This window comes from Bemisia tabaci, chromosome 4, assembly GCF_918797505.1.
Source record: "Bemisia tabaci chromosome 4, PGI_BMITA_v3".
In the NCBI taxonomy this organism is placed as follows: Eukaryota; Metazoa; Arthropoda; class Insecta; order Hemiptera; family Aleyrodidae; genus Bemisia; species Bemisia tabaci.
Genome location: NC_092796.1, coordinates 42558779 through 42586518, shown reverse-complemented (window position 1 = coordinate 42586518; position 27740 = coordinate 42558779). Strand labels below are relative to the sequence as shown.

General features: G+C 38.7%; 1 protein-coding gene across 4 annotated transcripts in view; it reads left to right on the top strand.

Moving 5' to 3' along the window:
- The window catches only part of Fife (regulating synaptic membrane exocytosis protein fife), a 362382-nt gene extending 335584 nt beyond the window's left edge, over positions 1-26798 (top strand). For 2 of the 4 annotated variants that reach the window (XM_019046280.2, XM_072299891.1), the window contains 9 exons: positions 6609-6787; positions 11873-12036; positions 14353-14514; positions 15050-15241; positions 17031-17195; positions 21984-22080; positions 23345-23409; positions 24213-24314; positions 25756-26798. In XM_019046280.2, coding sequence (XP_018901825.2) covers positions 6609-6787; positions 11873-12036; positions 14353-14514; positions 15050-15241; positions 17031-17195; positions 21984-22080; positions 23345-23409; positions 24213-24314; positions 25756-26057 — 1428 coding nt within the window. In that variant the 3' untranslated portion in view covers positions 26058-26798. Of the gene's footprint in view, positions 1-6608; positions 6788-11872; positions 12037-14352; positions 14515-15049; positions 15242-17027; positions 17196-21983; positions 22081-23344; positions 23410-24212; positions 24315-25755 lie in introns of all 4 variants that reach the window. The other 2 variants (XM_072299892.1, XM_072299890.1) reach the window with 1 other exon arrangement.
- The last annotated feature ends 942 nt before the right edge of the window (positions 26799-27740 follow it).

Sequence of the window (27740 nt, the reverse complement as noted above, 5' to 3'; positions counted from 1 at the left end):
ATGTCCACTGCAATTTTAATCACCTCTTGGTGTCAAAATTTTTCCGCTTAGGCACTGGCAGATACTTTATATTTTAAGGTTTTTGATTTTCCTCCCCACACCGGATGATCTCTAACTTATACTTTAATCAGTATACACAGTAATTTATTGTTGAATGCTCGAATGTTCAAGCATGAAATGAGAGATGACTGCTTTTAAACGCACTTCGTTTAAAACAATAAAATCGCGCGTCCTGAGAAATTTTGACGCAGGAAAAATGCTCATAAATATATATTAAATAAAAACATAATGTACAAAATAAAAAATGATAAGTAAATAAAAACAAATATATATTACGTTTGGAAAAGAGAAAGAGGAGAAAAATTCAAAAATTAACTTTTACTCGCTGTGCTTTTCAATTTAGTGATAGTAAGAAGGTGGGGAAAAAGAAGGAAAAAACTAAAGGAAGCAGAGACGGAAGATGAAGGAGCCTGTACCCATGCATTTTGGATTAATTAATTGCATGTTGTTTATCGCTCTAAAGATAGCTTTACGATGTAACTAAATGCTCCGTACTCCACTCTTAATAACTGACGATCTCCGTATCAGATTAATGCTCTTTTGATTTATCGCACTATGGCACAAGCCTACGCAGAGATCAGTCCGAGCTTGGATCTTATCAATGAATTTTTCAAGTAAGTAGCCCATTATTAACGCTTCGATTAGAGCTTTCTAGAAAATTAGAGACTTCCTTTGAGCCCTCTACTGGCTATATCTAAAAGAAAAAAAATAAAAACACGGATAAATAATTTCAATTTGTAGCGCTGAAGGACCCGTTCACGCATGATTATCTTTTTACGCTCCAGCACACTCTACACACATCGTTAATCGCAGCACTCATTTCACTCACCCCGGTAACCACTTTTTGCATCACTAAATTTTGTTTTTTACTTCTTTACCTTTCTTTTTTTCGGAATTATCAAAGCATGTTTTCCACGTTACTTTCAAGCGTTTAAAGGGGAAATGAATCGATATCTCCTAGTTGTAATCTCAAAATGAGACCTGCTAAAAAGAATAACAGTTCGCAGGTAAAGAAATCATCGCAAAATTGCCTCCGTCGCACAGGTTCGATAAGAGGAGGGGCAGAGGTTTTTTCTTCCTTTTTTTAAGCTTTTTTCAAGCTAATTTCGTGTTTAAGTGGAAACTGTCTGAAGTCTGAGTAAACTTAACACAAGGATACCCTTGGTTCATGAATTGAACAATTATTGGAGGAGACATGACAAAATTATCTAATCTGCAAAAATGCATGCGTTTAAATGGGAAACGCCGCCAGATGACGTCACTAGGCGGCGCATTTTCTCACTTTTAAATATATTTTTTTACTATTACCCATATCCCAAAAAAAAAAAAAAAAAATTTAAAATGGTGCAAAATCAGCTCTTCAGGCACCTCCAGATGAAGTAATATAAAATTTGCGTGCAAAGTCTCCATTGTAGTTTCCAATTGTAAAATGAAGTTCAATTATCAATCTGGCTGTTATTCGACTTTAGCCGATGATATATTCGATATAACCCAAAGGAGATTTACGAATAGTTCAAAGCATTGCCCTGCGTGGTTTTCATGTAAAATAATGTAACACGAGAGGATCTTTGGCACCGTGAAATATATTTAGGCTGATTTCGTTTAAATCCGCCCAATTAGTCTTCCTCGCTTGTAACCATTGTGCTCTGCAGAGAGGAGCTTCATAAAGTTGCGAGGTAAATCCGCAAAACGCAAGTCACCGCTATTCGGCGGAAATAACTGCCTCTTCTCTCCTCTCTTTCTCCGCAACAATGTTGCCGATCCGCAGGAAATTTCCGAATTTCCCCGTAAGAATGAACGTTGAATCACGAATTTTCCCGCAAGAGCTGGACCCCGTGTTCCTTCGTATCCAGGTATTCACGGACTCTTACACTGCCGTGCTAAGTAAAAACGCCGTATGAGCGTTCGAATGTTGCCAAGTTTCCTCTCAGAAAATATTCATTTTAGAGGAAAGTTATGAATATTTTTCCTTGAAATTTTCAGACTCTTTAGATCAATTTTCTAACGAAATCCTCTGAAAAATTGGAAGTCAAACTGTCGTAAATTTTCCTGAAAATCTGTAATTTGTCGAAAGGAATTTGGCAACGTCTGATGGCTGATACGGCGTTCTTCCTCAGCGTGGCAGTACGGGTGGAGGCGCCCGAATTCTCGACTTGTTCGGTGTTTATTTTTGCGTCTTTCGTCTGCGCAACAAGTTTTGCATAGGAGGCACGGCGTAACAAGCGACTTGTTTGCATAACAAACAAAATCTGCCGTTACCTTCAGCTTTTAGCCGGTCGATTCGCTCCATTCTCTCCTGTTCCTCACCTGTTGTGCCCGTCGACTAGTCAACAAGCCCGTTGTAAAATTGGATTCTTATTTGAAGATTGCCGAATTGTTGAGGCGCTTAAGTTGTTGAGTCGCAACGGCATTTTCTGCATTTACGTTGAGGAAGCTCTACTTGCCTGAAGAAATTTTGGAGTGCATTAATAGCTACTTGGATGGACTATTTATCCGCTGAAAGGAATTATGTTACGTGCAAACCTTGCGCACTTAGTTCCTTTTAGGAAAGACACGTTCATTTAGTATCAATCAAGGGGGATGAATAGAAAAATAGTGGTAACTACAAAATCGTAAAATGGGATTTTAAATAATTTATTGCGAGCGCATGACGCAAGTCATATAATAGATTACTATCGTTGCACGGAGATGTCTTCCTGGTCTACTTCGGAAATCGGAGGCGAAATATCTATGCGAAGTCATAAAGACGACGGATTGCATGGGCTATAACTCAAGTGGAAGGTACCATGTTTTACCGTCAGAGCAACTCTCTGTTTGAAATATTCCTCTATCTTCTTTTCTGCATGTTCGATGTTAGTTCTATCCTCTTCGCTCTGCATGTTCATGTTTCGTTATCTCTTCAGCATAAACTTTATTTGTCATGAGGGCCATTGTTAGGTACTGTTGCATTAGGACAGTGTATACATTCTGCATTCAGTACCGGCGTATGTTATGATCGACGTTTCTATGAACACGGTGAACGAGTCAGAGGGTAGGACAATTAAATATACTTATACCCTAAAAAACTATGTATATCGATGGCTAGAGAAGGAAAGTCCGTATCTTCGATTACGACGTTGCAAATCTTTACTGATGCTTTATTTTTAAGTGAACATTGACCAACAGTTTTTCTTGAAATTTTCTGTGAATTTAAAACCTTCATTTAAAAATATTCTTAGCGAAAAAGTAGATATTTTGGTTAGTTTTATTAGAAATAATAATCAGAGATTTTGAAACGTCGCCATAGAGATACGCAGTTTCCGACTTTGGCTATTGACTTGCTCGGTGTAGGATAGACTCCCGTGCGCACAATGTCGCGTGTGCATCCCGTAAAACTTAACTACGAAAAAGCGGAAACACATAAAACTGGTTGTACCAAATTAACCACGGTAATGCATATTTGTAAACCGAAGGAAAAAGTACGTCCATTGCATCAGTTTAATATTTTTTATCAACCGTTTTCACTAAGTATAGGACATAATAACCGATTCTCTTACATGCAACTTTTTCAGATCAATCAAAATGATGTAATCAAAATCTACATAATTTGAAACCCCGTGTAATAAAAATTGTCAAGGATATAATCTCCATGATTTTTAGTGAAGTGGTTTTATAAATAAAAATTTAAAACGAAACTTACGAGGAATTACAAGGAGGGAAAAATGATAGGTTTAACTATACTTACAGTCCACGCCAAATAAGTTTACACACTTTTAGATTCCAAAAAGATAATCGTTTGATGTCAGTTTAGCGTGGCAAGAAAATGCAAGATTTAAGGGGGTGGATCTTCTGTCGCAGTCTAAAGTGGCGGGAATTTATTTGGCGAGGACTTTCTGCAGCTGACTTTGGTACGGCAGGCATTACGTATGGTTGAATACTACTCGTAAAGTCTGAATTGTTAAGTTATCTTTATTAAAAAGAAGAACAAAAACAACGTTTCTTGTTTTGTGCCAAAAATATGGTTAAACCTATCATTTCTTTTATTCTTCTGGCAAGAAAAACAGGGACGGACTGTACCGCACGGAGAAAAAAACATCGTGCGTGGGACCCGAAGTTGAGGTCATATGGATCTCTGAAGTTTTCGGATCACGTATCTAAAAACTTGAGGTCCACCTGCCGAAGTTCGGGTCAGACATCTGAAGTACTTCGATATATACCGAAGGGTTCGGGTTACACATCTAAAGTACTCCGGTACATACCGAAGTGCCTCGATGTCTGACCCGAACTTCGGCAGCTCGAACTCAAGTTTTCGGATGCGTGATCAGAAAACTTCAGAGATCCATATGACCTCAACTTCAGGTCCCATGTATACGAAGTTTTTTCTCCTCGAGGAGGAAGGGGAGCTGGAGAGCGATCGTTTCTATACTTCGGTAAAATTTACCTCAGAAAGGCCCCTTCTTGTAAAATTTGGAGGCCTCATCAGGCGCTCTAAAACCGGTCCTCGTCCTAGTCCTGTCAAGTTGTTATCCTGTTATCAAGAGGCGCCCTCAGTCTTCTTTTAGGTGAAACCTGTTCCCAGAAAAATTTTGAGCCAGTCCGCCCCTGAACAAGAACTCAAATTTTCCAAAGACCTCGCTGGAAGCCTTTTTTGCAAGAAGCTTATTTTAGAGAAATCCTATTCCTGCGTCAATAAATATGAAAAATAATACCTTTATAAAATATTTTGATGCACGCTCAAAATAGACAATCAATAAAAACTGAAGGCTTTGTTTTAATTTTTAAAATAATAGCAGTTTCATTAAGCAAAGGAAATACTTTGAAATCTTATTCAATAAAGTACGATTCTCTTCAAAAGAAGGATGGAGAATGTCACTAAATTTTGCGCAAAATTTAATATGGAACAAAATTATGAAAGTGACGGGGAAAAATTACAAAATATCCATATTTGCAGACTTTGGGTGTATTTTTCTAGCAACAGTACCTACTTGCCTTCGGAATGTTATTGATTCACAGTATATCTATCATTAAATTCCTTCTAGAGGAGCGATCTCATGTGTCCGTTTATTCTGGATTAATGCCCGTCTCTAAAATGTGTCCTCTAATTCTCTCCTTAACCAAGATAATAGAATATTGATGATTATCGTCACTCAAGAGTCTCTGTCGATATTTCTAAGTCATAAAAGACTGTTTGAAGGCGAGCTAAGATTTCATCTGCCTTTCAAGGATGAAGTATTGCTATGAATGAATAATTTTTCAAGATATTTTAAAGTCAAGACTCATCCAAAACATTTCCCTAGCAAATAATAAATGTTTGTTTCAATTTAAAAGAAATATTTTTGGAACAAATTTTATCGCTCCTTTCCAACCAAAGTCAAAGAACGAAAAAAAGATTTGAAAAATATTTTTTAATGGCATTATTTACTTTTTAACGTCTGAAAACTTGAAAGAAAGGACTTCGAAAATGTTATGCGTCAGAAAAACAGCATTCGACCCGATAAATAACAAATTTTCATACAACTGAAGATTCAAAGCACTGCAATAGTATGTTTAGCTCAAAACTATACTTCAATGAATAAACTTCGATGACTTGGCGACAGAAGCAAGCATTTGATTATTATGTCTTAAATGATTTTTTTTGCCTTTAGAAGGATGCCAGATATTCCTGTACTTACATACTCAGAGAATATTCATAGAAGGAAAATTATAAATCACATTCTATTTGCAGGAGTGCGATAAGAATAATTTCCTATCAAACAAAAAATTAAATTTTACAGGCAACCTGTAACTTAAAACGTAATTTCACAATTTTTCCATCTAAATACTTAAAATATGGACCCATTCATGAGAAAACAGTATATTTGCATAATTTCAAGTTTTAAAAAAGTTTGAATCTTCGGTTTGGTGAGCCGAAGGCTTTAAAGAATATCGTTTACGCGAGTGTTAGCTCAGTTTTCTAAACGGTATAGAGGGTTCTGAGCCTTTTGGTCTGTAAAACCGAGATTTTTATCTCAGTTCATGTAAAACTTACAGCTTTACAACTCTATTTCTAAAATGAAACCACTTAAAGTTGGATTAAATATTGCAATAAAGAACCACTAACTCTGGCTCTTTCATATCAGCACCTTTCTACATAGGGAAACCAGTGGCATATATGTTGTTTCAAACGTGAGCTAGAAATAGTGGTTCTTTATCGCAAAATGTGGTCCAGTTAGGAGGCTGTCACTTGGACTGCATTTTGCAATTCGGAACTACAATTTCTTGCTCATCAGAAAAAACACTTATGAGCATAGGAAAATTGTGGTACATACGTTTTTTTCAAAATGGGCCAGAGTTTATAGCTCCTAATTGCAAAACGTAGTCCACTTAAAACTGTCAACGGAGATAGACCCATTTTCATAAATGTGTCCTCTCAAGATGAAACAAGACATTCCGGGGTACACAAAAGTGGACCCTCCATACCGGTGGCGGGAGGTGGGGGGGGGGGGGGGAGTTCGAATCAGAACGTTTCCTGTATAACATCCTCGTTGGGTAAGGATAAAAATAAGGTTGATTGGATGTTTGGCACTCAGGAACAACTGGCCAAGGAAAAACAAGTGAGCGGGCGCATCCAGCTGCAGGTGTGGTACCACGACGAGAAGAACGAGCTGGTTGTCTCCATCCTCGCAGCCGACGATCTGGCGCCCAGAGAGGAGGGCAATTTCGGATCAGCGCCTGAAGCCTATGTTCAACTACGGGTCTTGCCCATAACGTGAGTTTCACTATTAAAGATATCCTTTTTTTCGTCATGGAAATAAATATAAAGACTTCACTTTAAAACTCATAATTCATTTTTAGCACGATACAGAAACTCAGCCGAAATCTAAAGTATCCATTTTTTGTTTTTGATGCAAATCTGGTGCAAGTTCCAATGCAAATTTTTTGATAAGGAAATTATCTATGCCCCTAAACTGCCTCCATAAGTATCTGATTTCTAAAGCCTTCTACTCTGTTTATGATCCGTTGGAGGATTTAAATAATGTCTCCTCAGAGACTGAATAGCTGCCTGTCAGCCTCTAATCTTTCACTTGTGACACTGCCCAAAAAGGCTTCCGTGTACAAATTGCATAGAACATAAATAAGTAAATCACTTTGTTGATAGGATCCCTCCATATTCCTGTTGTCCTCTTTGTCCATTGATTTGTCTAGGAATTCCAACAATCGGCTAGTACAGTTGCTAGTGTACATTTGTCTGCAGTATTGTGAAAAAAGTGTGTTCGATACATCAATCTCTTCGTCTTGATACGTAGAATCAGATTTTCGATGGTGTCAAGTTCAAAAATCAATCCGGCGCCCCCCATTCAAGATGGCGCCCAAAAGGGGCGCCGGGGGGTTGAAAAATTATAAATTTTCCTACAGAGTCGACTGTGGTGTCGATTCATATGTAATTTTAGTCGTAGAATCCGAATTTCACATTCAAAAAATCCTCCGACCTAAGGGGGGGCCTCAATTCCAAGATGGCGGCCAAAATGGGCCCCTTTGCGGGAAAATGGCCGTAGATGGCTGTATATACTGTATGACATATCCGCAGATAGGTTTTCTGGGTCGGGAATAACGAATATGAAGTCAGAAATTGTGCTAGACCCTTCGGGGAGGCTCAGGGTGCCCCCCAAAATGGCCGCCGGGGGTCCAAAAATTTTGAGTTTCCTTAATACCCCGAGTGGGATGTCTATTCATAGGTAATTTTGGTCGTAGAACTCGAATTTCACATTGGAACGGTCATCTAGTCTAAGGGAGGGCCCCAAAATCCAATATGGCGGCCAAAATTGACTTCATGGTGGGAAAATGACCATGGGTAGCTTCATACCCCGTATGAAATAGATGCCAATAGGTTTTATAGGTAGGGAATTTCAAATATAATATAAGAAATTGTTATTTGCTCATCGGGGAGATGCAGGGGGTGAGGAGGGGGCCCCAAGGCCTTCTCCTCTCCCCCTCGAAGCTTAAAATCCTCCATCCAGAGGCTTTAAAATTCTGAGTAAGTAATTAAAATGAATGTCAAAACAGACATGGACAAGGAACACTGAGCCGCTGAGATAAGTTCTAGAAGAAAATAGGGTAAATCGCTGAGGAGCAATCGCGAGTTGGCAGCCCCCTTCCCCCTCTGGACTTGAAAATTTCAATGGTTTTGCCTTCTCATTATTTTTATCGGTCATGAATTCATTTTGACATGCCGAACTGCCCATCCACACTCCGTTCTTTGCCATAAACCTTAAATGGCCTAATGAAAACATGAAAAAACTTTTTAAATGTTCCTCATTTCTAGAGAATAGGGTCTTTTCCATTATAAGAACAACAGCCCGATTTCTTTTCAAATGTTTAGGAAATGAATAACCAATTTATTATCAATACAGAAGGAACACAAATTACAAGGAATGAAATAGACCAATTAATTTTTCATACTTAAAGGAGCCCCTACCCTTCCAGCATGCTCCTGTTTTGAAAAGGAGTTTTCTTCCCGTAAATCTGAGATAATGATTTTTGGATTGTGGAAAGCTGAACTATTTGGAAGTTTTGTAGGAAACTCATAGGAAATTAAACGCCAAGTTCACGGTTAGCCAGTTTCCTGCAATATCTTCATCCTGAAAAAGTCGGAATTAGGAGTCAAGAGTTTCGTTTCTGGGTACTGCAAGTCGGCAAAACTATCGAATGTTCATCACAAACTTAGTGCCTAACTTTCAGCACTTTTGTCGTATTGCGGAAGCTGGAACCAAAAATTACAGTTCCAGGTCGCGAGTTTTCCGGGGTGCGGGTGCTTTTGAAAAATGTTTTATAGTTTTCAGATTACCATGTGAATGAGCATAGGGGCACAAAAAACTTCCTTTTTAGGGGCACAAACAACTTCTTTTTCAAACTAAAAATGAATTGAGATATTGATGCAAAATATTTCATAAATTCAAGGATTATTCTAGGAGTAGCCGTAATTTTCCGAAAGTATCAATAAAACAGGCATTCAAACCTAAATTCATAGATTGAAAAACACTGGCCAAGCATTTCATGCTTCAAAGCATTGAATCAACAAACAGTAAAGTTTCTAAAGTAGGTACTTTAATTAAGGGGGTTTAGAAACCCAAGATATTTCCTCTACAGCCAAAAGTGAGTAAATGAAAAACCATCGCAAAGTACTTAATCAGGCAAAAAATTTCGAATGCACAATACAAGAAGTGTTCGGCAGTATCTAAATCCCGAAAAGCTTGGCAACTGCGGCCAAAATTAGTGGTCCCAGCTGCTAAAATTCGTTAAAATTGCCCAAAGCCCGGCATAGCTATGCGTAGTTTTTGACAGTGTTACCGAATTTCGGCCGCAGGGATAAAAAATCTCGGCCCCAGTGGCCGAGTTTTTCGGAAAAAGGATGTTACCGAAAATGTTTTGCCGCATGGGCAACTTTCCATAAGTAAAATAAAATTAAGACGGAGATGTACGCCCTAAAAAAAACCCTAAACATTTAAAATTGAATGGAAAATTTTTTTGTAAGAACAACCATAATATATAAATATAAATTTGAATAGATATAACTCCCTTTAAACACATTAAAATAAATTAAGTTACATTTCACTGACCAGAATGAAAATTTAATTGACATACATATAAGACAAAAATAACGCCTCTCTGTCGTGTGAAGAGTCACTATGTGTCAGTGTACATTGTTGTACTTTCTCCTTCATCTTCGTATTCTTCTTCAAGGTCGAATTTTTCGCAGAACTCTGGAGTACCCAAAGGTAATCCAGAGTTGTTCGTAGTAAAGGTACCTGAAGGCGAAGTCGCCTTTGCACATCTCGGTACACTTGAGACCGTGCGTCCGACAAGTGTAAGGTGGTGCGCAACTTTTTTGTGCACATTTGCACGGACATAGCTCCATTGCTCCATAGCTCTGGAACTTATGCACTAAACAATTTTTCTTAGGATATCATATTGACTGACAATGAGTTCATTATGGACAAAATCTTTTTTTTTTTAGTTAAACAAACGTTGTTTTACTAGCGTTAAGTTCAAGTTAAAAAAAAAGATAGTGAAACAACGTTTGTTTAACTCCAAAAAACAGGTTTTGAGTACAATCCGCAAGAATTTAACGCAAGAAACCAAGTGTTGTTGACCAGAAACGACGCTTCAAGTCAAAATAATATCTCAAGAAAAAATGTTTTGAGTGTGGCCCAGTGCATACGACTTAACTGACTTTTTCTCCAATATTTTTCCTGCCACAATCCACATCTGGATTACAATGCCAGGGGATGCCTAACGTCTTGATGCAAAATATGGACGCCTGGAGGTGAGCTCTAAGAAACACACGGTCCGTCTAGTCAATGGGAGGTTTTCATCCTGGTATTGTTTCTTCGAGAAAATCCACTACCTTGCTTCTTCTAAATCTCTAAGAGCTGTTTTTGGAGCACATCGTTGACGTACCAACTCCTTTAGGTGTTGTCTAATCTCTTCGGCGAGAGAAAATCCGGAGCCCAACTTCGCGAGAGCTTCCAACACGTTATTGCTTGCATTATTCATTTAGGTATTCCACCTTGTCAGTTAACCTTTATTTATGAAAGATCCGGTGATATCGGCACCTGCAGGAGCGTGTAATTCAAGAAGAGTGGAAGCTTTCAAAAGACGGGGTACGTTTCAAATTGGGATGAGATCGAGGAACTTTTCTTCCCTTAACCAAGACACATTCCCACTTGAGATGTAAGCTTAGGAATCCGCTTGCAAAGAAAAGAGTGTGTATGGGCAGTTCGGCATGTCAAAATGAATTCATGATCGATAAAAATAATGAGAAGGCAAAACCATTGAAATTTTCAAGTCCAGAGGGGGAAGGGGGCTGCCAACTCGCGATTGCTCCTCAGCGATTTACCCTATTTTCTTCTAGAACTTATCTCAGCGGCTCAGTGTTCCTTGTCCATGTCTGTTTTGACATTCATTTTAATTACTTACTCAGAATTTTAAAGCCTCTGGATGGAGGATTTTAAGCTTCGAGGGGGAGAGGAGAAGGCCTTGGGGCCCCCTCCTCACCCCCTGCATCTCCCCGATGAGCAAATAACAATTTCTTATATTATATTTGAAATTCCCTACCTATAAAACCTATTGGCATCTATTTCATACGGGGTATGAAGCTACCCATGGTCATTTTCCCACCATGAAGTCAATTTTGGCCGCCATATTGGATTTTGGGGCCCTCCCTTAGACTAGATGACCGTTCCAATGTGAAATTCGAGTTCTACGACCAAAATTACCTATGAATAGACATCCCACTCGGGGTATTAAGGAAACTCAAAATTTTTGGACCCCCGGCGGCCATTTTGGGGGGCACCCTGAGCCTCCCCGAAGGGTCTAGCACAATTTCTGACTTCATATTCGTTATTCCCGACCCAGAAAACCTATCTGCGGATATGTCATACAGTATATACAGCCATCTACGGCCATTTTCCCGCAAAGGGGCCCATTTTGGCCGCCATCTTGGAATTGAGGCCCCCCCTTAGGTCGGAGGATTTTTTGAATGTGAAATTCGGATTCTACGACTAAAATTACATATGAATCGACACCACAGTCGACTCTGTAGGAAAATTTATAATTTTTCAACCCCCCGGCGCCCCTTTTGGGCGCCATCTTGAATGGGGGGCGCCGGATTGATTTTTGAACTTGACACCATCGAAAATCTGATTCTACGTATCAAGACGAAGAGATTGATGTATCGAATACACTTTTTTCACAATACTGCAGACAAATCATCTTTTTTGTACATTAGCAACTCCACTAGGCCCTATGTTTAGTGTTTTCAAGAATTCATTGTTTGTGTTTTTTTCGTGAACAGAGGTGAGCAAAACGCAGTGAAGACTGAAGTAGCGGAGCCGTCCCAAAATCCGATTTGGAATACGACACTTGAACTGTCCAACGTCACTGGTGAACAACTCATGGACAAAATGGTCGAGGTCACCTTATGGGATCATCGCCCGGACAAGGAACAAGTATTCTTAGGTGATTAACATATTTTTCTCGTATTATCCAGTCGACATGCCTTTAGGGGCTCCATAGTTAGAACCAGCTAGAACTAGGAACTTCTTATGGGAGGGACTTATGGCGCTATGATTATCTTCATGTGCCTTCAACGAGGAAAAAGTCATTCATAAGTTTATTAATTTTCAATTCTTCTGGGACGGACACACTCACGCAAAATCCCCTGGTTCCATTCATTGCGGGTATTTTGATTAGAAACTGGGTAGTCTTGATTCGTTCCTTGGTTATTATCTTAAATATTTGTAAAAGCTTTTCAAAGCGATGACACCCGAAAATGCGTTGAAAGAAACTGTACAAAAATGAATAAAAGAGAGAAAAACCAAGGGGCACGCAACCTTTGATTTTAACCTACTTGCACATCGATCGTTTAGAGTCAAATACGTCCAATTTTGACCATTTGGTTGCGTGTACACCACGCTGCAGTAAAGTAAAAGCACAAAATATAACATGCAAAATTAAAGTGCTCTGGAAATCATTAAATTTGACACGGATCCACCTTAACATTTACAAAACACTCATTATATTTCCCTCAAATACATTTTTTTTTCATCAATATAAATGAGAATAATGCATGCAGAGTGTGCAATCATTTCAAAATCATGAGTTGAAAAACGCTGACTCTGCGAGTTTAAATATTAGAACCTAACATTAACACAGGGCGGGGCGGCGCGCGGCGTACTGCCAGCGCAAAGCGCGCACTGGCACCTACAAACCTAACAGGGATACTTCACGCATGCGTAATGCGTGAAGTATCCATGTTAGGTTTGAAGGCGCCAATGCGCGTTCCGCGCTAGCCGGCCGCTCGCCGCGTCGCAGCGTGCCACGGCGCGGCGCCTCAAGTTATTTCACACCAGAGGTATTGCATAGTATCATACAAAATTGAACGCGTTCCAACATATTGAGAATAACAGGCAGCCTTTAAAAGTGCGGAGCTTTCCTCGTAAAATAAATCAAGATACTACGGAATAAAAAATTAGTCCGAAAACTCGCCAAGTCCTGGCATCCGTATTTAATAACGTTTAGCATAACTTTTGAATTTCATCAGAAAAAAAGACTCGATTTAGGCTCAAACATTCTTGAATACGCCGTCAAAGATTTTATTTTGAATCAAGATAAAATCGCTGAGTGAAAGCGTATTTCTGCTTGATGTGGGTGGCTTTTCTTTTTATATTAGCATCTTTTCTTCTTTACACAAGCATTATTTCCTTTATTAATTCATTAAAAAAAATCTTCTTGGCGGTAAATTTGAGCATATCTCTGTTTGGGTTAAGTCACTTTTTCCTCTAATGAAGCTCAAAAATCATGCTAAACGTTATTGAATACGGATACTAGGACTTTGTAGGTATTTCAACTACCGCTTTCTTTTTGTAGTCGTCACTGGATTTAATTTGCGAGGAAACTTTGTTCTTTTGAAAGATGCCATCAATCATAATACATTAGTGTGCCTTCAATCTTGTATGATGCTGTGCAACACCTCCGTGGCAAAGTAGTGGCTAGATGCGCCGCGGCACGCCGTCATCGTCGCGAAGTTATCGCACACAGGAAGAATCTAAGAGCTTTTAGCTGAGGAAAAAATGCGTGGTCGTAAACTACTGGAAAAAACAGGTGCGCGGACAAAAAATCGTTGACGAAATGTCCCATAACCGAGTAACGGACTTAAGAAAATTCTGGCTAAAATAAAAATTTAGGGGCAACAATAAGCAATATTAAATCAACACAGTTTAGATTATAATCAGACATGATATGGATAACATTTTGCAATAAGGAGCCACTATCTCTGACTCTTCCATAAAAACACCTGTCTGCATAGAGATTCCAATGGCACATATGTTTTTTCTAAAATGAGCCAGAAATAGTAGTTCCTCATTGCAAAATGAAGTCCATATGATCCTCGATCTATCGAGGTAGATCCTTTATTTTAATGAGGAGTCATCGCCCTACTAATCCTCGAATCTCCACTATCAACTTTTAAAAATCAATATAAACTTCAATTGAATCAGTGAGTTCGAAAACACACCAACTCGGTAACTCAAAATTGCTCAATTTTCATAGGAGACGGTCAATTTTTATAAAAGTCATTGAAGTTAGCACACCTGTTTCAACTTGAATCTTTAAAATGCCCTTTATTGCTTGTATTTCGGCACCAAAAATCTCTTTCTTACACTAATTTCTTCACTTACTGTTCGGTTTTGTGTGTGTCTTGATTCTTTTCATTTTTCCGAGTTGGTGTGTTTTCGTGCTCACTGATTCAATTATCTTATTTTGAATTGTGAACAGGTGAATGCACTGTAGATCTCCAGAAAGCCCTTTTGGACGACAGACCTGTCTGGTATCGTCTGGAAGATCCAAGGCAAATCAGGAGCGGCCGTTCGCCGAGAGGATCACTCGTTTCCGAAGTCACTCAAAGACTGATCAATAGAAACAATAGATCGATATCAGGTTTGTCCTCGAGTTTCCGTATTAAACTGTACTTCAGTAGTTCTAGTTTTTTTTTTTTTTTTTTTTTTTTTATTAAAAGAGTACAAATCGACTTATTTCCTTGAAGTTCCTGTAGGATTTTTTTCGTATAGGAGAAATATCACGGCAGTTTTAAGAACTCCCGCCAAGTACTTTTCCATTTAAAAAATAAAGTATGACAGCAGGAAGTTTGCAACGTCACATACGTGGTTACACCGTCGGTGTATACTGTGATAAACATTTTGAAGTCCTCTAAAAGCTGTGTAAATCGCATATACAACTTTTTGAAGGGGATTTTTACCTCTGATATACTTACAACTCAACAAACCATTTTAACTTCCATGTAGCTAAATCGTATATCCTATTTTATGAAGGCGATTTTTGAGCATAACAACCACTCGCTGAAATTCGATTACAGGTGTTTCTCTCGTAAAGAGGCTTTTGAAAATAAAACCCTCTCTTAGACGGCTTGCTTGTGTGAAGAATATAATGATTGTTCTTGTATTTGATTTTATAGAGGATCGAGACAGTGAGGATCTCGGGGACGGCTACAGTTTCCTGCACCCGGACCACGCCTACGCGGGCAACTCGCGGCGCGGCTCCAGCCAATCGGAGCAGCTCGAGGTGGAAACTTACCAGCTCAACAAAGACTTCTCTAGGTCTCTCCCCGGCTCCCGAAGGAGCTCCTTCCAATCCGCCCAAGAAAAAGGTAACCATTATATACGCACCAACTGATTTTTCAAAATATGTTCAGTCCGCACACTGAGAAAAAGCTATGGCTTATAAACCAATTAGTGGTTCACATGGAACACCACAAATAGTAGTAAAGGCAACATATAATAGTTAGTTAGTTAGTTAGTTAGTTAGTTAGTTAGTTTTAGTTAACGACGATCAGCATCTAGGCTATTTACGTCGGGGACTAGGCAATATACCGTAGTATGGTTCGATACACCTTAGTATGGTACGATATACCTTAGTATGATGCCGTGCTAAGAAAGAGCGCCGTATGAACATGCGAGAGTTGTCAAATTTCCTTCAATAAAATGTTTATTATTGAGGAAAATTATGAATACATATATTTTTCCTGGAAATTTTCAGGAACTTCAGGTGAAATTGCAAGCAACATTATCTGAAAATTGGAAGAATAATATTCTTAAGTTTTCTAGGAAATTTGTGTTTTATAAATGGAAATTTGGTAACACCTGAAGGCTCATACAGCGTTCTTCCTTATCACGGCAGAATAGTACGATATACCTTAGTATGGTTCACAGACCGAGAATCATCAGTTCATTTACGTCTATTAGTGGTGTTTCATGTGAACCACTAGTTGGTTTATAAAGCCATGGATTTTTCTCTGTGGCAGGGTTTGTGACACTTTCTTGATTATACTCGAACTTTTTTCTTTAAACTAATTGAATATCTTGAAATTAGAGGGCTTCACTACCGTGCTAAGTAAAAACGCCGCATGACCTTTCAAATGTTGCCAAAATTCCTTTCAGAAAACATTTATTTTTGACGAGAGTTCTGAATATTTGTCCTTGAAATTTTCAGACGCTTTAGATCAAAATACAAACTAAATCCTCTGAAAAGTTGGCAGAGAAATATTCACAAATTTTCCCGAAAGTTCTTGATTTGTCGAAGGAAATTTGGCAGCGCCTGATGGCTTTTGCGGAATGCTCATATAACACGGCAGCACGGTTATGCATTATGCGTTACGCGTTATGCGTTACTCTTATGATTTTATTTTTAGGGTATAATTTGTCGTTTTCCAGACAAAGAAGCATTTCGAAATGTTTATAGTGAATGAAAGTTTTCTACTGATTTTGACCCGGTTTTATATTTATTTGTCCATTGACTCGGTGTCGATCGGTTCACGTAGATCAATTCACGTTTTGATTTTTCGTTCGATTCAAGTCGATCGAGTACATACCCTCTCGTTGTATGCGGACTTCCTACCACTCTATTTTCTTACACTTAATAAATCGCCTTCTGATGCGTCTGCCGCAATTGCTGTTACGAATTTGTTATGCGTTCTGATTTTAGTTCATTACATACTCGATTCTCTGAAGGCGTCTTATGTGCGCAAGTAGTGCGATCTGTTGGAGAACGACGGAAGTATATAAAATGAATCGCTATATCCCTACTTCGTTCGTTCTCCAACAAATTGCGCTACTTGCACACCTAAAACGCCTTCAGAGAGTCAAGTATGTAATGAACTAAAATCAGCACGCACAACATATTCGTAATAACAATTGCGTTAGACGCAACTGAAGGCGAATTGTTTTCGCACATAAAACGCCTTCAGAGTACCAAGTATGTAATGAACTAAAATCAGCACGCACAACATATTCGTAACAACAATTGCTGCAGACGAATTAGAAGGCGAATTGTTCGGTTAAAGAATATAGTATGATAGGAAGTCAACACAACCTTTACACTCTTACACCTCGATGTTACACTTGAAAATTACACTTCGGATTGGGTTATTTTTTCAGCAGAAAACGATCTGCCACCCTCAAGTTACGTGAGCAAAAGCAGACGACGAAGCTCTTGCACTCCGAGGCAAGACCCTGACGAAATTTTACGAAATTTGAAAGCTGTAAAAGGTGAACTGTTGGGCCGCAGCATGAGCATATGTGGTGGCGATAAGCGACCCTACAGGCGTGAGTAATTGTATTTTACCTTCAAGTCACGTATTTAACTATCTTGTCTTAATTTTTCTTTTTATCTTACTTAAAGGCTGAGAGGGTTATTCGGAGTGATAAAACTCCAATGGATCCCTTCCTTCCAGGGTAACCAAAAATCGAAGCGCCCAATCGCCTGCCTCTCTCATGCAGGATACAGGAGTGGAAAAGGTTGATTAGAAGTCCTGTCAGACGCATTTTGTAGTTCGTTCCTAAGCACGCGCCCGCAGTTAAATATTGAATTTTTTCTCCGGAAAATTCCTTAGAAAATCTCCAGATAAATCTTCATGGACACTGTAATATCAAATCATGGGATGTACCAAATTTCTGGAAAACATATTTTTTGTTGAGTTTTCTATCTGTATATGTCAATTACTAATGTATGTTAATACTAAGTCACTATAATTAATATACTACTATCAAATGAAACTACAATTATTTTTGCCCAAATTTTTCCAAAGGGTTATTAATGTCGTTCTGACGCCTTGCTTTATTTTCGCCGCGTTTTCGTTGTGGGTTGTCACTCCCCCAGCACTCCATTCATATCGATGTGTACTGAACTAAGTATCTACGTAAAATCCGTGCTGCATTTTTCTTTTCTCTGCAAGCACGCTTTATCTTACTGTCTGATACAAGTTTGATTTTGCTCTACCTTCCCTCTTTCTCTCTCTGTATTGCAGCATTTACAGCTCAGAAAAAGTAGCCCTAAGTGTAAAGGTAAGGTTGGCAGTTACAAAACAATCTTTTGCTTTCACTGTCAACACTGGCGCAAAAGATTCAGCATGGTATTAAGACAGAACACGGGAATAACTGTTTGGGACGGAGAACCTGGACGCAGGGTATCGAGAGGCATAATTGGCAGACAAAGTTGGTTGAACTCGTGTGTGCATGTGCAAGGGTAGAATCAGGAATTTTTTGTGGAAGGTACAAAGCAGCAAGCCATTGAAGAAAGTCTAAAAACACCTTCCCCCCACCCCCCAGTCCTGAGACAAGAATTGAAATTCAAATCCTAGAAGGCGTCATTAAATTTTACCATCATACTGCGTAGTGTTGCCAACTATTAAAGAGCATAAATTTCTTCGACTTGCAAGTATTGTATCAGGAAATTTTCTCGCATTGTTTGTCTTACTCTCTTGTTTTCGTGAATTGCAAACAGTTGTAAAACTGTTAAGATACAAACATACTTTTTACGTCCATCGTCCTTGAAAACCATGCGGTAAGAGTAAACCATGAAAATATTTATTATTTTAACTCGAGAATGTCAATGAGCCCCCGTTCTTGCCCTTTTTGATTTTTGGTCGTAAAGTAAATGTCCGGGACCATGAACATTAATTCTATGTTAGAAAAGAGGATTAATCCAGAAATCCACCACAACGAATTCGACCAACTTCGTCAACTCGATTTTGCCGTAGATTTGATTAATTAGCGGGGAAAAGAGGCCCCCAAAAAACGGTGATACTATTAGTGCCGTTCGTCTAGAATGTCAGGAATCAGGATATTTTACAGTGACTCGGAACTTGCGTCCGTACTTAAGCGATTCGCGAATAATCTGCAAATGATTGTGAACTGTCCGCTAAGTTGAAACAATTGTCTTCTGTATCTCTTACGTTCATCTCATGTTGACGTAGAATTCACATTTATGTACGTCCAAAATCTATCAGTAACTCAAAAACCAGGAATGAGAGAAAACAATTTTTTTCCAAGTTTGCTTTTCATAAGGGGTGTTTTGAAAAAGCAAAAAAAGATCAAAGATCAAAAAAGCAAATTATTGACTTTGAAGTGCATGTTACGCTATGGTTCCTGATGGAAATTCCGAAATATCAACATCTGTTCGTCCTTTATCTAAAAAGATAAATTTTCTTATTTTCTATTTTTCGATCAGAGACTTTTAACCCTTCCAACTAAAACAACTGCGAAATGCCGTCCTCTATCTGCTTCCTCTGTTTTCTTTCTCTTTCCTTTTTCCCTTCACTTTTTACGGGTTTTTCTGCCTCAAACAAAATTACCGTCTTAATTATCATGATGAGTTTGGTGTCTGCTTTCATCCTTGCTTTTTGCTCATCTCTCTGTTTTCCCCCGCCCTCTTGTGTCCGTATAAATTAAGGAACAGTGGCGAGCCGTGAATGATCAATAATTGATATTTCCCCCATTTTAAGCTATGGTAATAAAGAATCGACCATTGAGGTGTTCCTTGCAAATACCATGTTTATCGATTCTTTTCCATAGATTTAAATGGCAGATCAATCAATAGGTATTTCGCAAAGCACGCCACGCCACTGCTCAAAAATGATATGTAGTTTCTTCAGGACGTTCAGTTTTGAAACAAGACTTTAAATACTTTAAATTGAATCGCCACATAAAAACTTGCAAAATCGAAAGAAGAAACACGTGCAGGGTGCACGTGTATGATGCTATCTATACGTGTCATGATACTGTTTTCAATTTAAAGATCTAGATGTGTTTTAAAATTTTGTTTGAAACATTTTTTTGAATCGTAATTTTAGTAATTTACCGTATAAAACTAATTGTACGCGGTGACAGGTAAAAAAGAAGAGTCCATCACGACAATGCCCAATAAATGTAACCACCTGTATCTCATCTTGTGTCTCATTTCGTGCCACAAGATTGCTATCTGAACGGAATCTGAAGGCCTCTGCTGAAAAAGTTTTCCCTAAAATCTAATAATTTCCTTACGCTTATATTAATTTACCTGGAAATTCAAGATAAAAAATCAGTTTTGACGTGAATTATGAACATAATTCATCCAAGATATTTCAAAAGTAGAAAAACCTTGCCTTCAAAATCATGCTTTTAGAATACTGAAAGAATTTAAGGAGCCGTCTTCCCAAGAGATTAAGGCATTATTCAATCTGTGATTCATCGTGAACAAATCTCTTACTGTCTTTCAAATTGTCAAATACCGTTATCAAGGCTTCACGATTTCCTATCGCTCCTTCATTAATTGTCATTTAAAACCTTTTGTTCACCCGCTAAAAATTAATGTGCTAGATTTTTGGTTAGGTGCATTTTTTAACCTTATAACTAAATGTATTTTTTTTCTGGTTTGTATATGTTATCTTTTTGTGCCCATTCATCAGGATCGGATCAGATTAAAGCATAGAATATTTTCTCTGGTGAGCAAAAGTTGCGTGTTAATCGGGAATGATTCGCCAATTGTTTCGTAAATTTATTCGTTTTTTCGTATGAAAAAGTGGCACTATATTCACCTCTTTTGCATCGTTCTCTTGAAAACCTCAGATCCGACCCTGACACCCTTTTCACTAAATTTTCAATTAATTTGCTTAATATTTGAAGATACCAGTTGAGAAGGATCTATCCTCCGTACAGCACAAAGAATATATCTAACCCGTAGAAGAAGGGGCGAAGAGAACAATTTAAACGGTGATTTTTATCAAATAAGTCCTCCTTTTTTCGTAATTATCACCCAAAAGACCAGTACAAGGTGTCTGCAACCCAGGGGTGTAATCTCCAGGTTTTCCGTGACCAAAAGAATGAACATTTTCAGACTTTTCACATCGACAATTCGCTATTGAAAAACCTATAAAATTGAAATATAGAATTTCATAAAAGAAGAAAACAATTTTTTTTTAAACTTCTGAGTTGTCTCGCTAGAAATTTTCTTTTGAAAACCTGACCTTTAAAGCCGAGCAAATAAAAATTATAAACTTGCTTGTTACTTCCTTCTGTCTTGCTGGTTAATCTATTTGACTGGTGTCTTCATTTGTGTCAGCATGAGTTACCGTCCCCTGCCCCTCTCTTGACGGTGAAGCCTTGAAAAAGTTCGGTCTCCTTTTCTTTTAATCTACACATCCGCTTTTCTTTATCTTTTCAGCAATTTAAAGTTCAAATTACAATTACTAAAATGGACTTATAACAATCAAGTAATTTTCAATGCTTTTTTATAAATGACCAAAAAAAAGAAGAAATTCTTCCCCTCTCCCTTTGTCTTTTTTAAAAAGGAAATCCTCTATTTTTTTTCTTTTTTTGCTCATGAAGATATAGTGTTTCAATCATGTAATATTACAACGAACTTTTCCGCATTAAGGTACAATTTCCTTTCTTTTAGTGTCAATGAGGTTTGAAGTATCGTGAGTCAATGTACTTAAAAATCATGGTAAAAACCGCACTGCTGTCCCCTAATGCTGTAAAAAAAATGTCGATTTTATCGAACGCGATTGTATAGAGATAATATTGCGACAACATCGAGGATGATCGCTTATGTTCTGATGATACAGCTATTTTATCGCCAAAAAATCGCAAATGAATTTCAAAATATGGCGATTTTTCCTTTGAAAATGGTACTTGGGTAGCAGGTTTCTGTTAAACGCGGTCCACTCGTATATTGGCGGCACTGTTCTTCTCCATTAAACCTATGTTAAATAATCGATTCTTGGGGGGGGGGGGGGCAGGTGCCCCTCCAAGAATCGATTATTTAACATGGGTTTAAATGGAGGGAATCCATTGTTGCCAAATTGCTGGATCCGCCCCTGCACTCGTAATGACCAATGATTTTTGTAACTGATCAGGTCAATTTCAGTTAAGAACATACATTGTACCTGTTCGTTGCAAACCGCCATAGAATGTGAATAAGAATAGGATGGATTAAGAATATTTTACGGATGGGATTTCGAATCTAGTAACTGGAAGTATATAAATGTAATCATTGTCACTCGTGAATATCAAACTTTGAACATTCTCGAAAATTTTTTAAAGATAAAAGGAAGTAACTGCCTTTCTTGTTTTCAGGAGGACGGGACGGGAAAGTGAGGAAAAGCTCTTGTGTCGCAGAAATGAGTGAAACAGCATCCAGAATGAACGACTATTCTGATGACGACGATAGGAAGTAAGTATTCTTAATTGTATCACGGTGCGCCAGCCAGGGAAATCGCACGGGACGGGACCCGAGTCATTGTTGGAGTGTGGCGCGCCTTCAATCCGGCCGGCAGCAACATGCTTACACCCGTGGTCGAATAGTTGTATCACTGCGCCTGCCGTGAATGAGTTCAAATATCCTTTTCTGCACGCGTAAGGAAGCGTATTTAGCTCCGATTGCAACGTTACAGACCTCAACTGATGTCTTATTTTTAATCATTCTTGTCACGAAAGGCAAATACAGTTTTTCAAAATAATTTCCGCGGATTTTCTTCAGTCGCCGGAAATTCAGACGCAATATTTTCGCTCGTTTCATACCTCATTTTAAAAAAATGAATTTAATAAACCCAATCCGAGATTCTGAATCGTTTCAACTCAGGGATACACTTTCACTCAAATTGTGGTAAAAACGGGACAGAGAGTCAAGGATAATGACGTGCAGTCCTCTCTTTGCGGCGATTTTAGCGGCGCGCCAGCCAGGAAGATCGCTCGGGACGGGACCCGATTTATTGCTGAAGTGTGGCGCGCCTTCAATCCGGCCGGCAGCAACATGCTTACACCCGTGGTCGAATAGTTGTATCACTGCGCCTGCCGTGAATGAGTTCAAATATCCTTTCCTGCACGCGTAAGGAAGCGTATTTAGCTCCGATTGCAACGTTACAGACCTCAACTAATGTCTTATTTTTAATCATTCTTGTCACGAAAGGCAAATACAGTTTTTCAAAAGAATTTCCGCGGATTTTCTTCAGTCGCCGGAAATTCAGACGCAATATTTTCGCTCGTTTCATACCTCATTACACATACATTTTAGCGGCGCGCCAGCCAGGGAGATCGCACGGGAAGGGACCCAAGTAATTGCTGGAGTGTGGCGCGCCTTCAATCCGGCCGGCAGCAACATGCTTACACCCGTAGTCGAATAGTTGTATCCCTGCGCCTGCCGTGAATGCGTTCAAATATCCTTTCCTGCACGCGTAAGGAAGCGTATTTAGCTCCGATTGCAACGTTACAGACCTCAACTAGTGTTTTATAATATGACAAGACAAACAGACAAGACAATTTATAAGACCAAAATAAAAGGATACATGAATAAGTATGACAAGTATATTGCAATATTTGAAGCTCTTAAAAGCCCAACTTTTTGATAAATTTTAGATAGCAGCTCATACTAACACGGATCATTTTTGTAGGATTTATTTATCATCCATTGTTTACTTCTTGCGCACCTTTTTCCTCAGCCAGCTGGATTTGATCAACTTGGGGCCTGGCCAGATTTTACCTCGTGGATACCGCGCTTTCTGTGGTAAGATTTTAACCTGTCATTCTTGTAGTATTCTACATCTGTATTTGAAGACTTATTATCAATAACGCGCTAGATGCCGAAAAATGCATTTCAAGTTTTTCATATTTTTAATTCTGAAAATTGTCGACGTACCACTAACGTTATCTTTCAGACCTTACAATGCACAACTATTATTGGTAGCACCTAGCCTATTATGCAGTATGTTGTCGTTGGTGTTAGAATAAAATGCCACATCTAACTCGATTTTAGATTTTTCGGCATTCAGTCTGTTATCGATCATAAAGTCCTCAAATAGTTTTTTGTAAGAACATGGATGAATGAGAGTTTTATTACGACTTATGGTATTACGGAAACATATGTAACTTAACTCGTACTTAAGGCAATAAAATAAGCTCTCCTTTTTAGAAAATCGATTGCTCACAATATTCAGAGAAATTGGGAATAAACTGGCTCCACTTTTTTCACCTTTATTTTTCGCCAGAAAATTTGGCAACGACCAAGATCGAAAATGCGGTACCATTTTTACCCTATTATAATTTCCATATTTTCATAGCTCATACTTTTACGTTAATATTTGTGGGATTATTAAAGCATTTTCGTGAGATTTTGTATGTAGGCTTACGACTCATACTACCTTTTAACTGGCGACTCTGAAGTTTTTCGCGTTTGTAATACAAATGAATGGGAAATCGAGTTCTGATAGGACCTTCCTTGACTTACATATTAAGTAATCCAAATCTTATAAATTTGATCTTTGGGATCCATGCATTTTTTTTTTCAAAATGTCCTTTGATGTTATGTAGATGGAAATTTACGGCTGAAATTGGGACTGCTCATGACAAAAGGACAATTAGAAGTAGAAGTTGTATGCGCTAGTGGCATCGAGTCCGAAGACAATCCACCAGGTTAGTACTTTCATAGTTGGACAAACATCATCAGAATGAGCCCAACTGCACACTTAATTTCCTTCTAAGCTACCATCACTATCTTTAGTGCTTTCAACTTCCCCACTTACGTTAAAGAATGCACTCAAAATGTCAGAGTAATGTGATGTTCTTAACATTAAAACATAAAAGAAATTTAATGAACATCAAAGGAACATTAAAAGAAATGTGGCAATTTAGATGGTTCTGGTCAATTAGGGTGTCTACCAGTCTGGAATATCCGGAAGTAGCACTGATTTTTTGAGAGCGGTCCGGAAGTACTGAAAAGGTACAGAAATTCCGCAGATGATCCGGAATTTTTCGCTTCATAGCACGCGTCTTTTTAAGATAGTCGGGAAAGTATGCAATCTTTGCGAACTATGCCTACTTTTCTAGCTCTGCGTTAAAGTCTCTTTAGTGAACTCAGCATTTTAATCCAAATATCACAAAAAAAAAAAAAAAAAAAAAAAAAAAAAAAAAAAAAAACTTGGGTTAATCAGGGTTGCCACAGTCAGGGAATACCGGGAAAACCGGGGAATGTCAAAGAATTTAAAAAGTCAGGGCAAACCTGGAAATGTTAGGGTAAAACCGTCAAATCACCTTCATTTGCTTTCTCGAGTGGGTTTGACGTTTTAAACAACACATTTTGATTGAAAACTATTACTAACTATGTCTTTTTAAAAATCTGGCATTTGTTCAATTATCAAGGAATTTTACCAAAATGTGTAAAGGAAATCAAAGAAACATCAGGGAATTTAATTTTCCAAATTCTGTGGCAACCCTGATTAATACTGTACACTTAATATTAATCAATACTGTAACTGGCTATATCTGGCTGTATCTGGCTGTATCTGACTGTATCTGACTGTATTTGGCTGTATCTTGCGTGCCACTGAAAAAAAATTCTCGGCGTTTTTGCCACGGTCCGTTGGTACCTTTACCATCTCACTTTTTTCACCAATTATTGGTAATTTTACGAAGACAAACTGGTAAACTTACCTACCTAAGCTTACCTTACTAGTAAGCTAAATCGGTATTTATACTGTTTTTTTTTCAAGTAAGAATACCACTTTTATTGGTAATCAATTCCCGGTAACTTTGCCATTTTATCTCGGTAATTCTACCACAGTCGATAAAAAAAATTGGCGTTTTTACCAAGGTCCAGTAAAATTACCGAGAAAGTTCAACGATTTTACCGAGATTTCTCGGTAAAATTACCAATTCCATAAATGGTAATTTTACCAAGAAAAAACTGGGATCAAATAGAACCCTGAATTATTGGTAATTTTACCCTTTTCTTAGTAAATACTCCGAGATTTTTTTTTCAGTGCATGCATGCGTCATCTTTGCGTCATTCAACAATGAGCACTTTGGTTCCTTTTTGCATAGCCCTATCCTCACGTCATTTCCCTGTTTTGCTTAGACACGTACGTGAAGACGTACCTGCGCGACAACGACCGGTGGCTGCAGAAGCGGAAGACGCGGGTGGTGCGGCACTCGTGCGAGCCGCAGTACCGGCAGACGCTCAAGTACTCGGCGTGCGACGTCCTCGGGCGGACCCTCCTGGTCATGCTCTGGGAGCGGCAGAAGGGCTTCGAGCACAACCAGGGCCTCGGCGGGGCCGAGGTCTCCCTGGACCAGCTCAAGCTCACCCAGCTCACCCAGGGCTGGTACCCGCTCTTCCCCATCCAGACCCTCGGCTCCGACTCCAACGATTCGCCTTGACTCCCGACCGGACTCCGAGCTCCCCCACGCGTCCTCCCGAAACACATTTCCAACTCCCGCAATATCCCGTTTTCCGGAACTTTTGAGATTTTCACCAAACTTGCTGTATTCCTGGAACTTTTGCACGTACTCGAAACTTTTGTAATTTTCTGGAACTTATTTTACCTGCACTCAAAAAACAAGTATGGGAAGAGAGACTTACCGGCCGAGTTATGGATCATGGAGCCATAAAATATAGTTCGTGGAGCCATGCTTATAGGTTCACGACCAATAAAGTATGGCTCAGGAAGCCATACTGTAGACGGTAAGTCACTTTGGTTAGAAATTATGGATGTCCGAGCCAATTTTTATGGGTCTCAGAGTCATACCTTTTTTTTTGAGTGTGGGACTCATCGTACTTACCGGAACTTTCCGAAATATTTGCAATATCCCGGAGATTTTGCGTTTTCCAGAACGCTTGCATCATTCTAGAACTTTTTTGATCATTTGACATTTTGCAATATTCTGGCAGTAAAAGGATTTTCTCGAACTTTTGTGACTTTTAAAAATTTGTTGATTTTCCGGAGATTTTAGGAACTAATTTAATTTTTCGAAACTTTACATCACCCTGAGATGCACCTTTTGAAATTTCCGGAATTTTTGCAATTTTTTGGAATGTTTCCACTATCTCGGCCTCGTTTGCATACAAAACTGGAACTTTGATAAGTTTCTTGAACCTTTGCAACATCTTAAAACTCATGACATTTTGGCGCGTATACGTAGTATACCGCCTTTGCGATCGTTTCGACCCCCCCCTCGATACAATAACCGAGTCCCCTAGTTCCTTACCGAAAAGTGACTACCGCGAACTTCTGAGATTTTCCAAAGCGTGTAAAAAGTTTACTAATCCGTCAATAATAATGATTAAAATTTGTTTCTCATTCTGGGGCTCGCTAGTTTATGTGTAATGAATACCAAGAGTCTACGTTTCTTGGTTTTTTTTAAAAAAACCTTAGAATGGGGCGCGCTGATTTAAAATATGCATATATAAGCGGAAGCAAGCGAACTGATTCGAGGATGGCTGACCAGTTCGGCACTCCTTGAATGAGAATTTCACTCACTCCGTTTTGTTCACAACGTTGCTTTGACATATCTCCACAACACTGTTATCCTTTTCAAAAGTTGGTACTCCTTGCTCTGATAGCCGGGGCCACCAGGATAGTGGTAAGTGCAATCTGTGATGAGCCTCGAGACTCATTAGACCATTTGCTAAACGTGGCTCATACAGGAGTCCACTAAGCCCTCTCGTCCCCACGCTCCTGATCACTGCGTCGGCGTCACGAAGAACAATGGGCCTTGGGTCCCAACGCGGCCGATACCCGTACCCCAATTACTCACGCTTCATTAACCATTTCACCGTCACGCTAGGATTCATCCAATTTTCAAAAAAAATTGTTTCGCATGTATTTAGCAATTTTTTCCTTACTCTCCGTTAAAACACAAATAAAAAGAGACCTCATTCATAAAAATCGGCCGAATAGAAGAGAAGTTACAGTAATCGAAATCCGAAGAAATCAACAAAACCTCGACTCCTCGATACGAAAAATAAAATGAAGGGGAAAAAAAGAAAGTATAAATTACAATTAAATATAATTGACCTCAAAATTTGACAAACAATTCATTTATATACCTAACGCTGAAAAA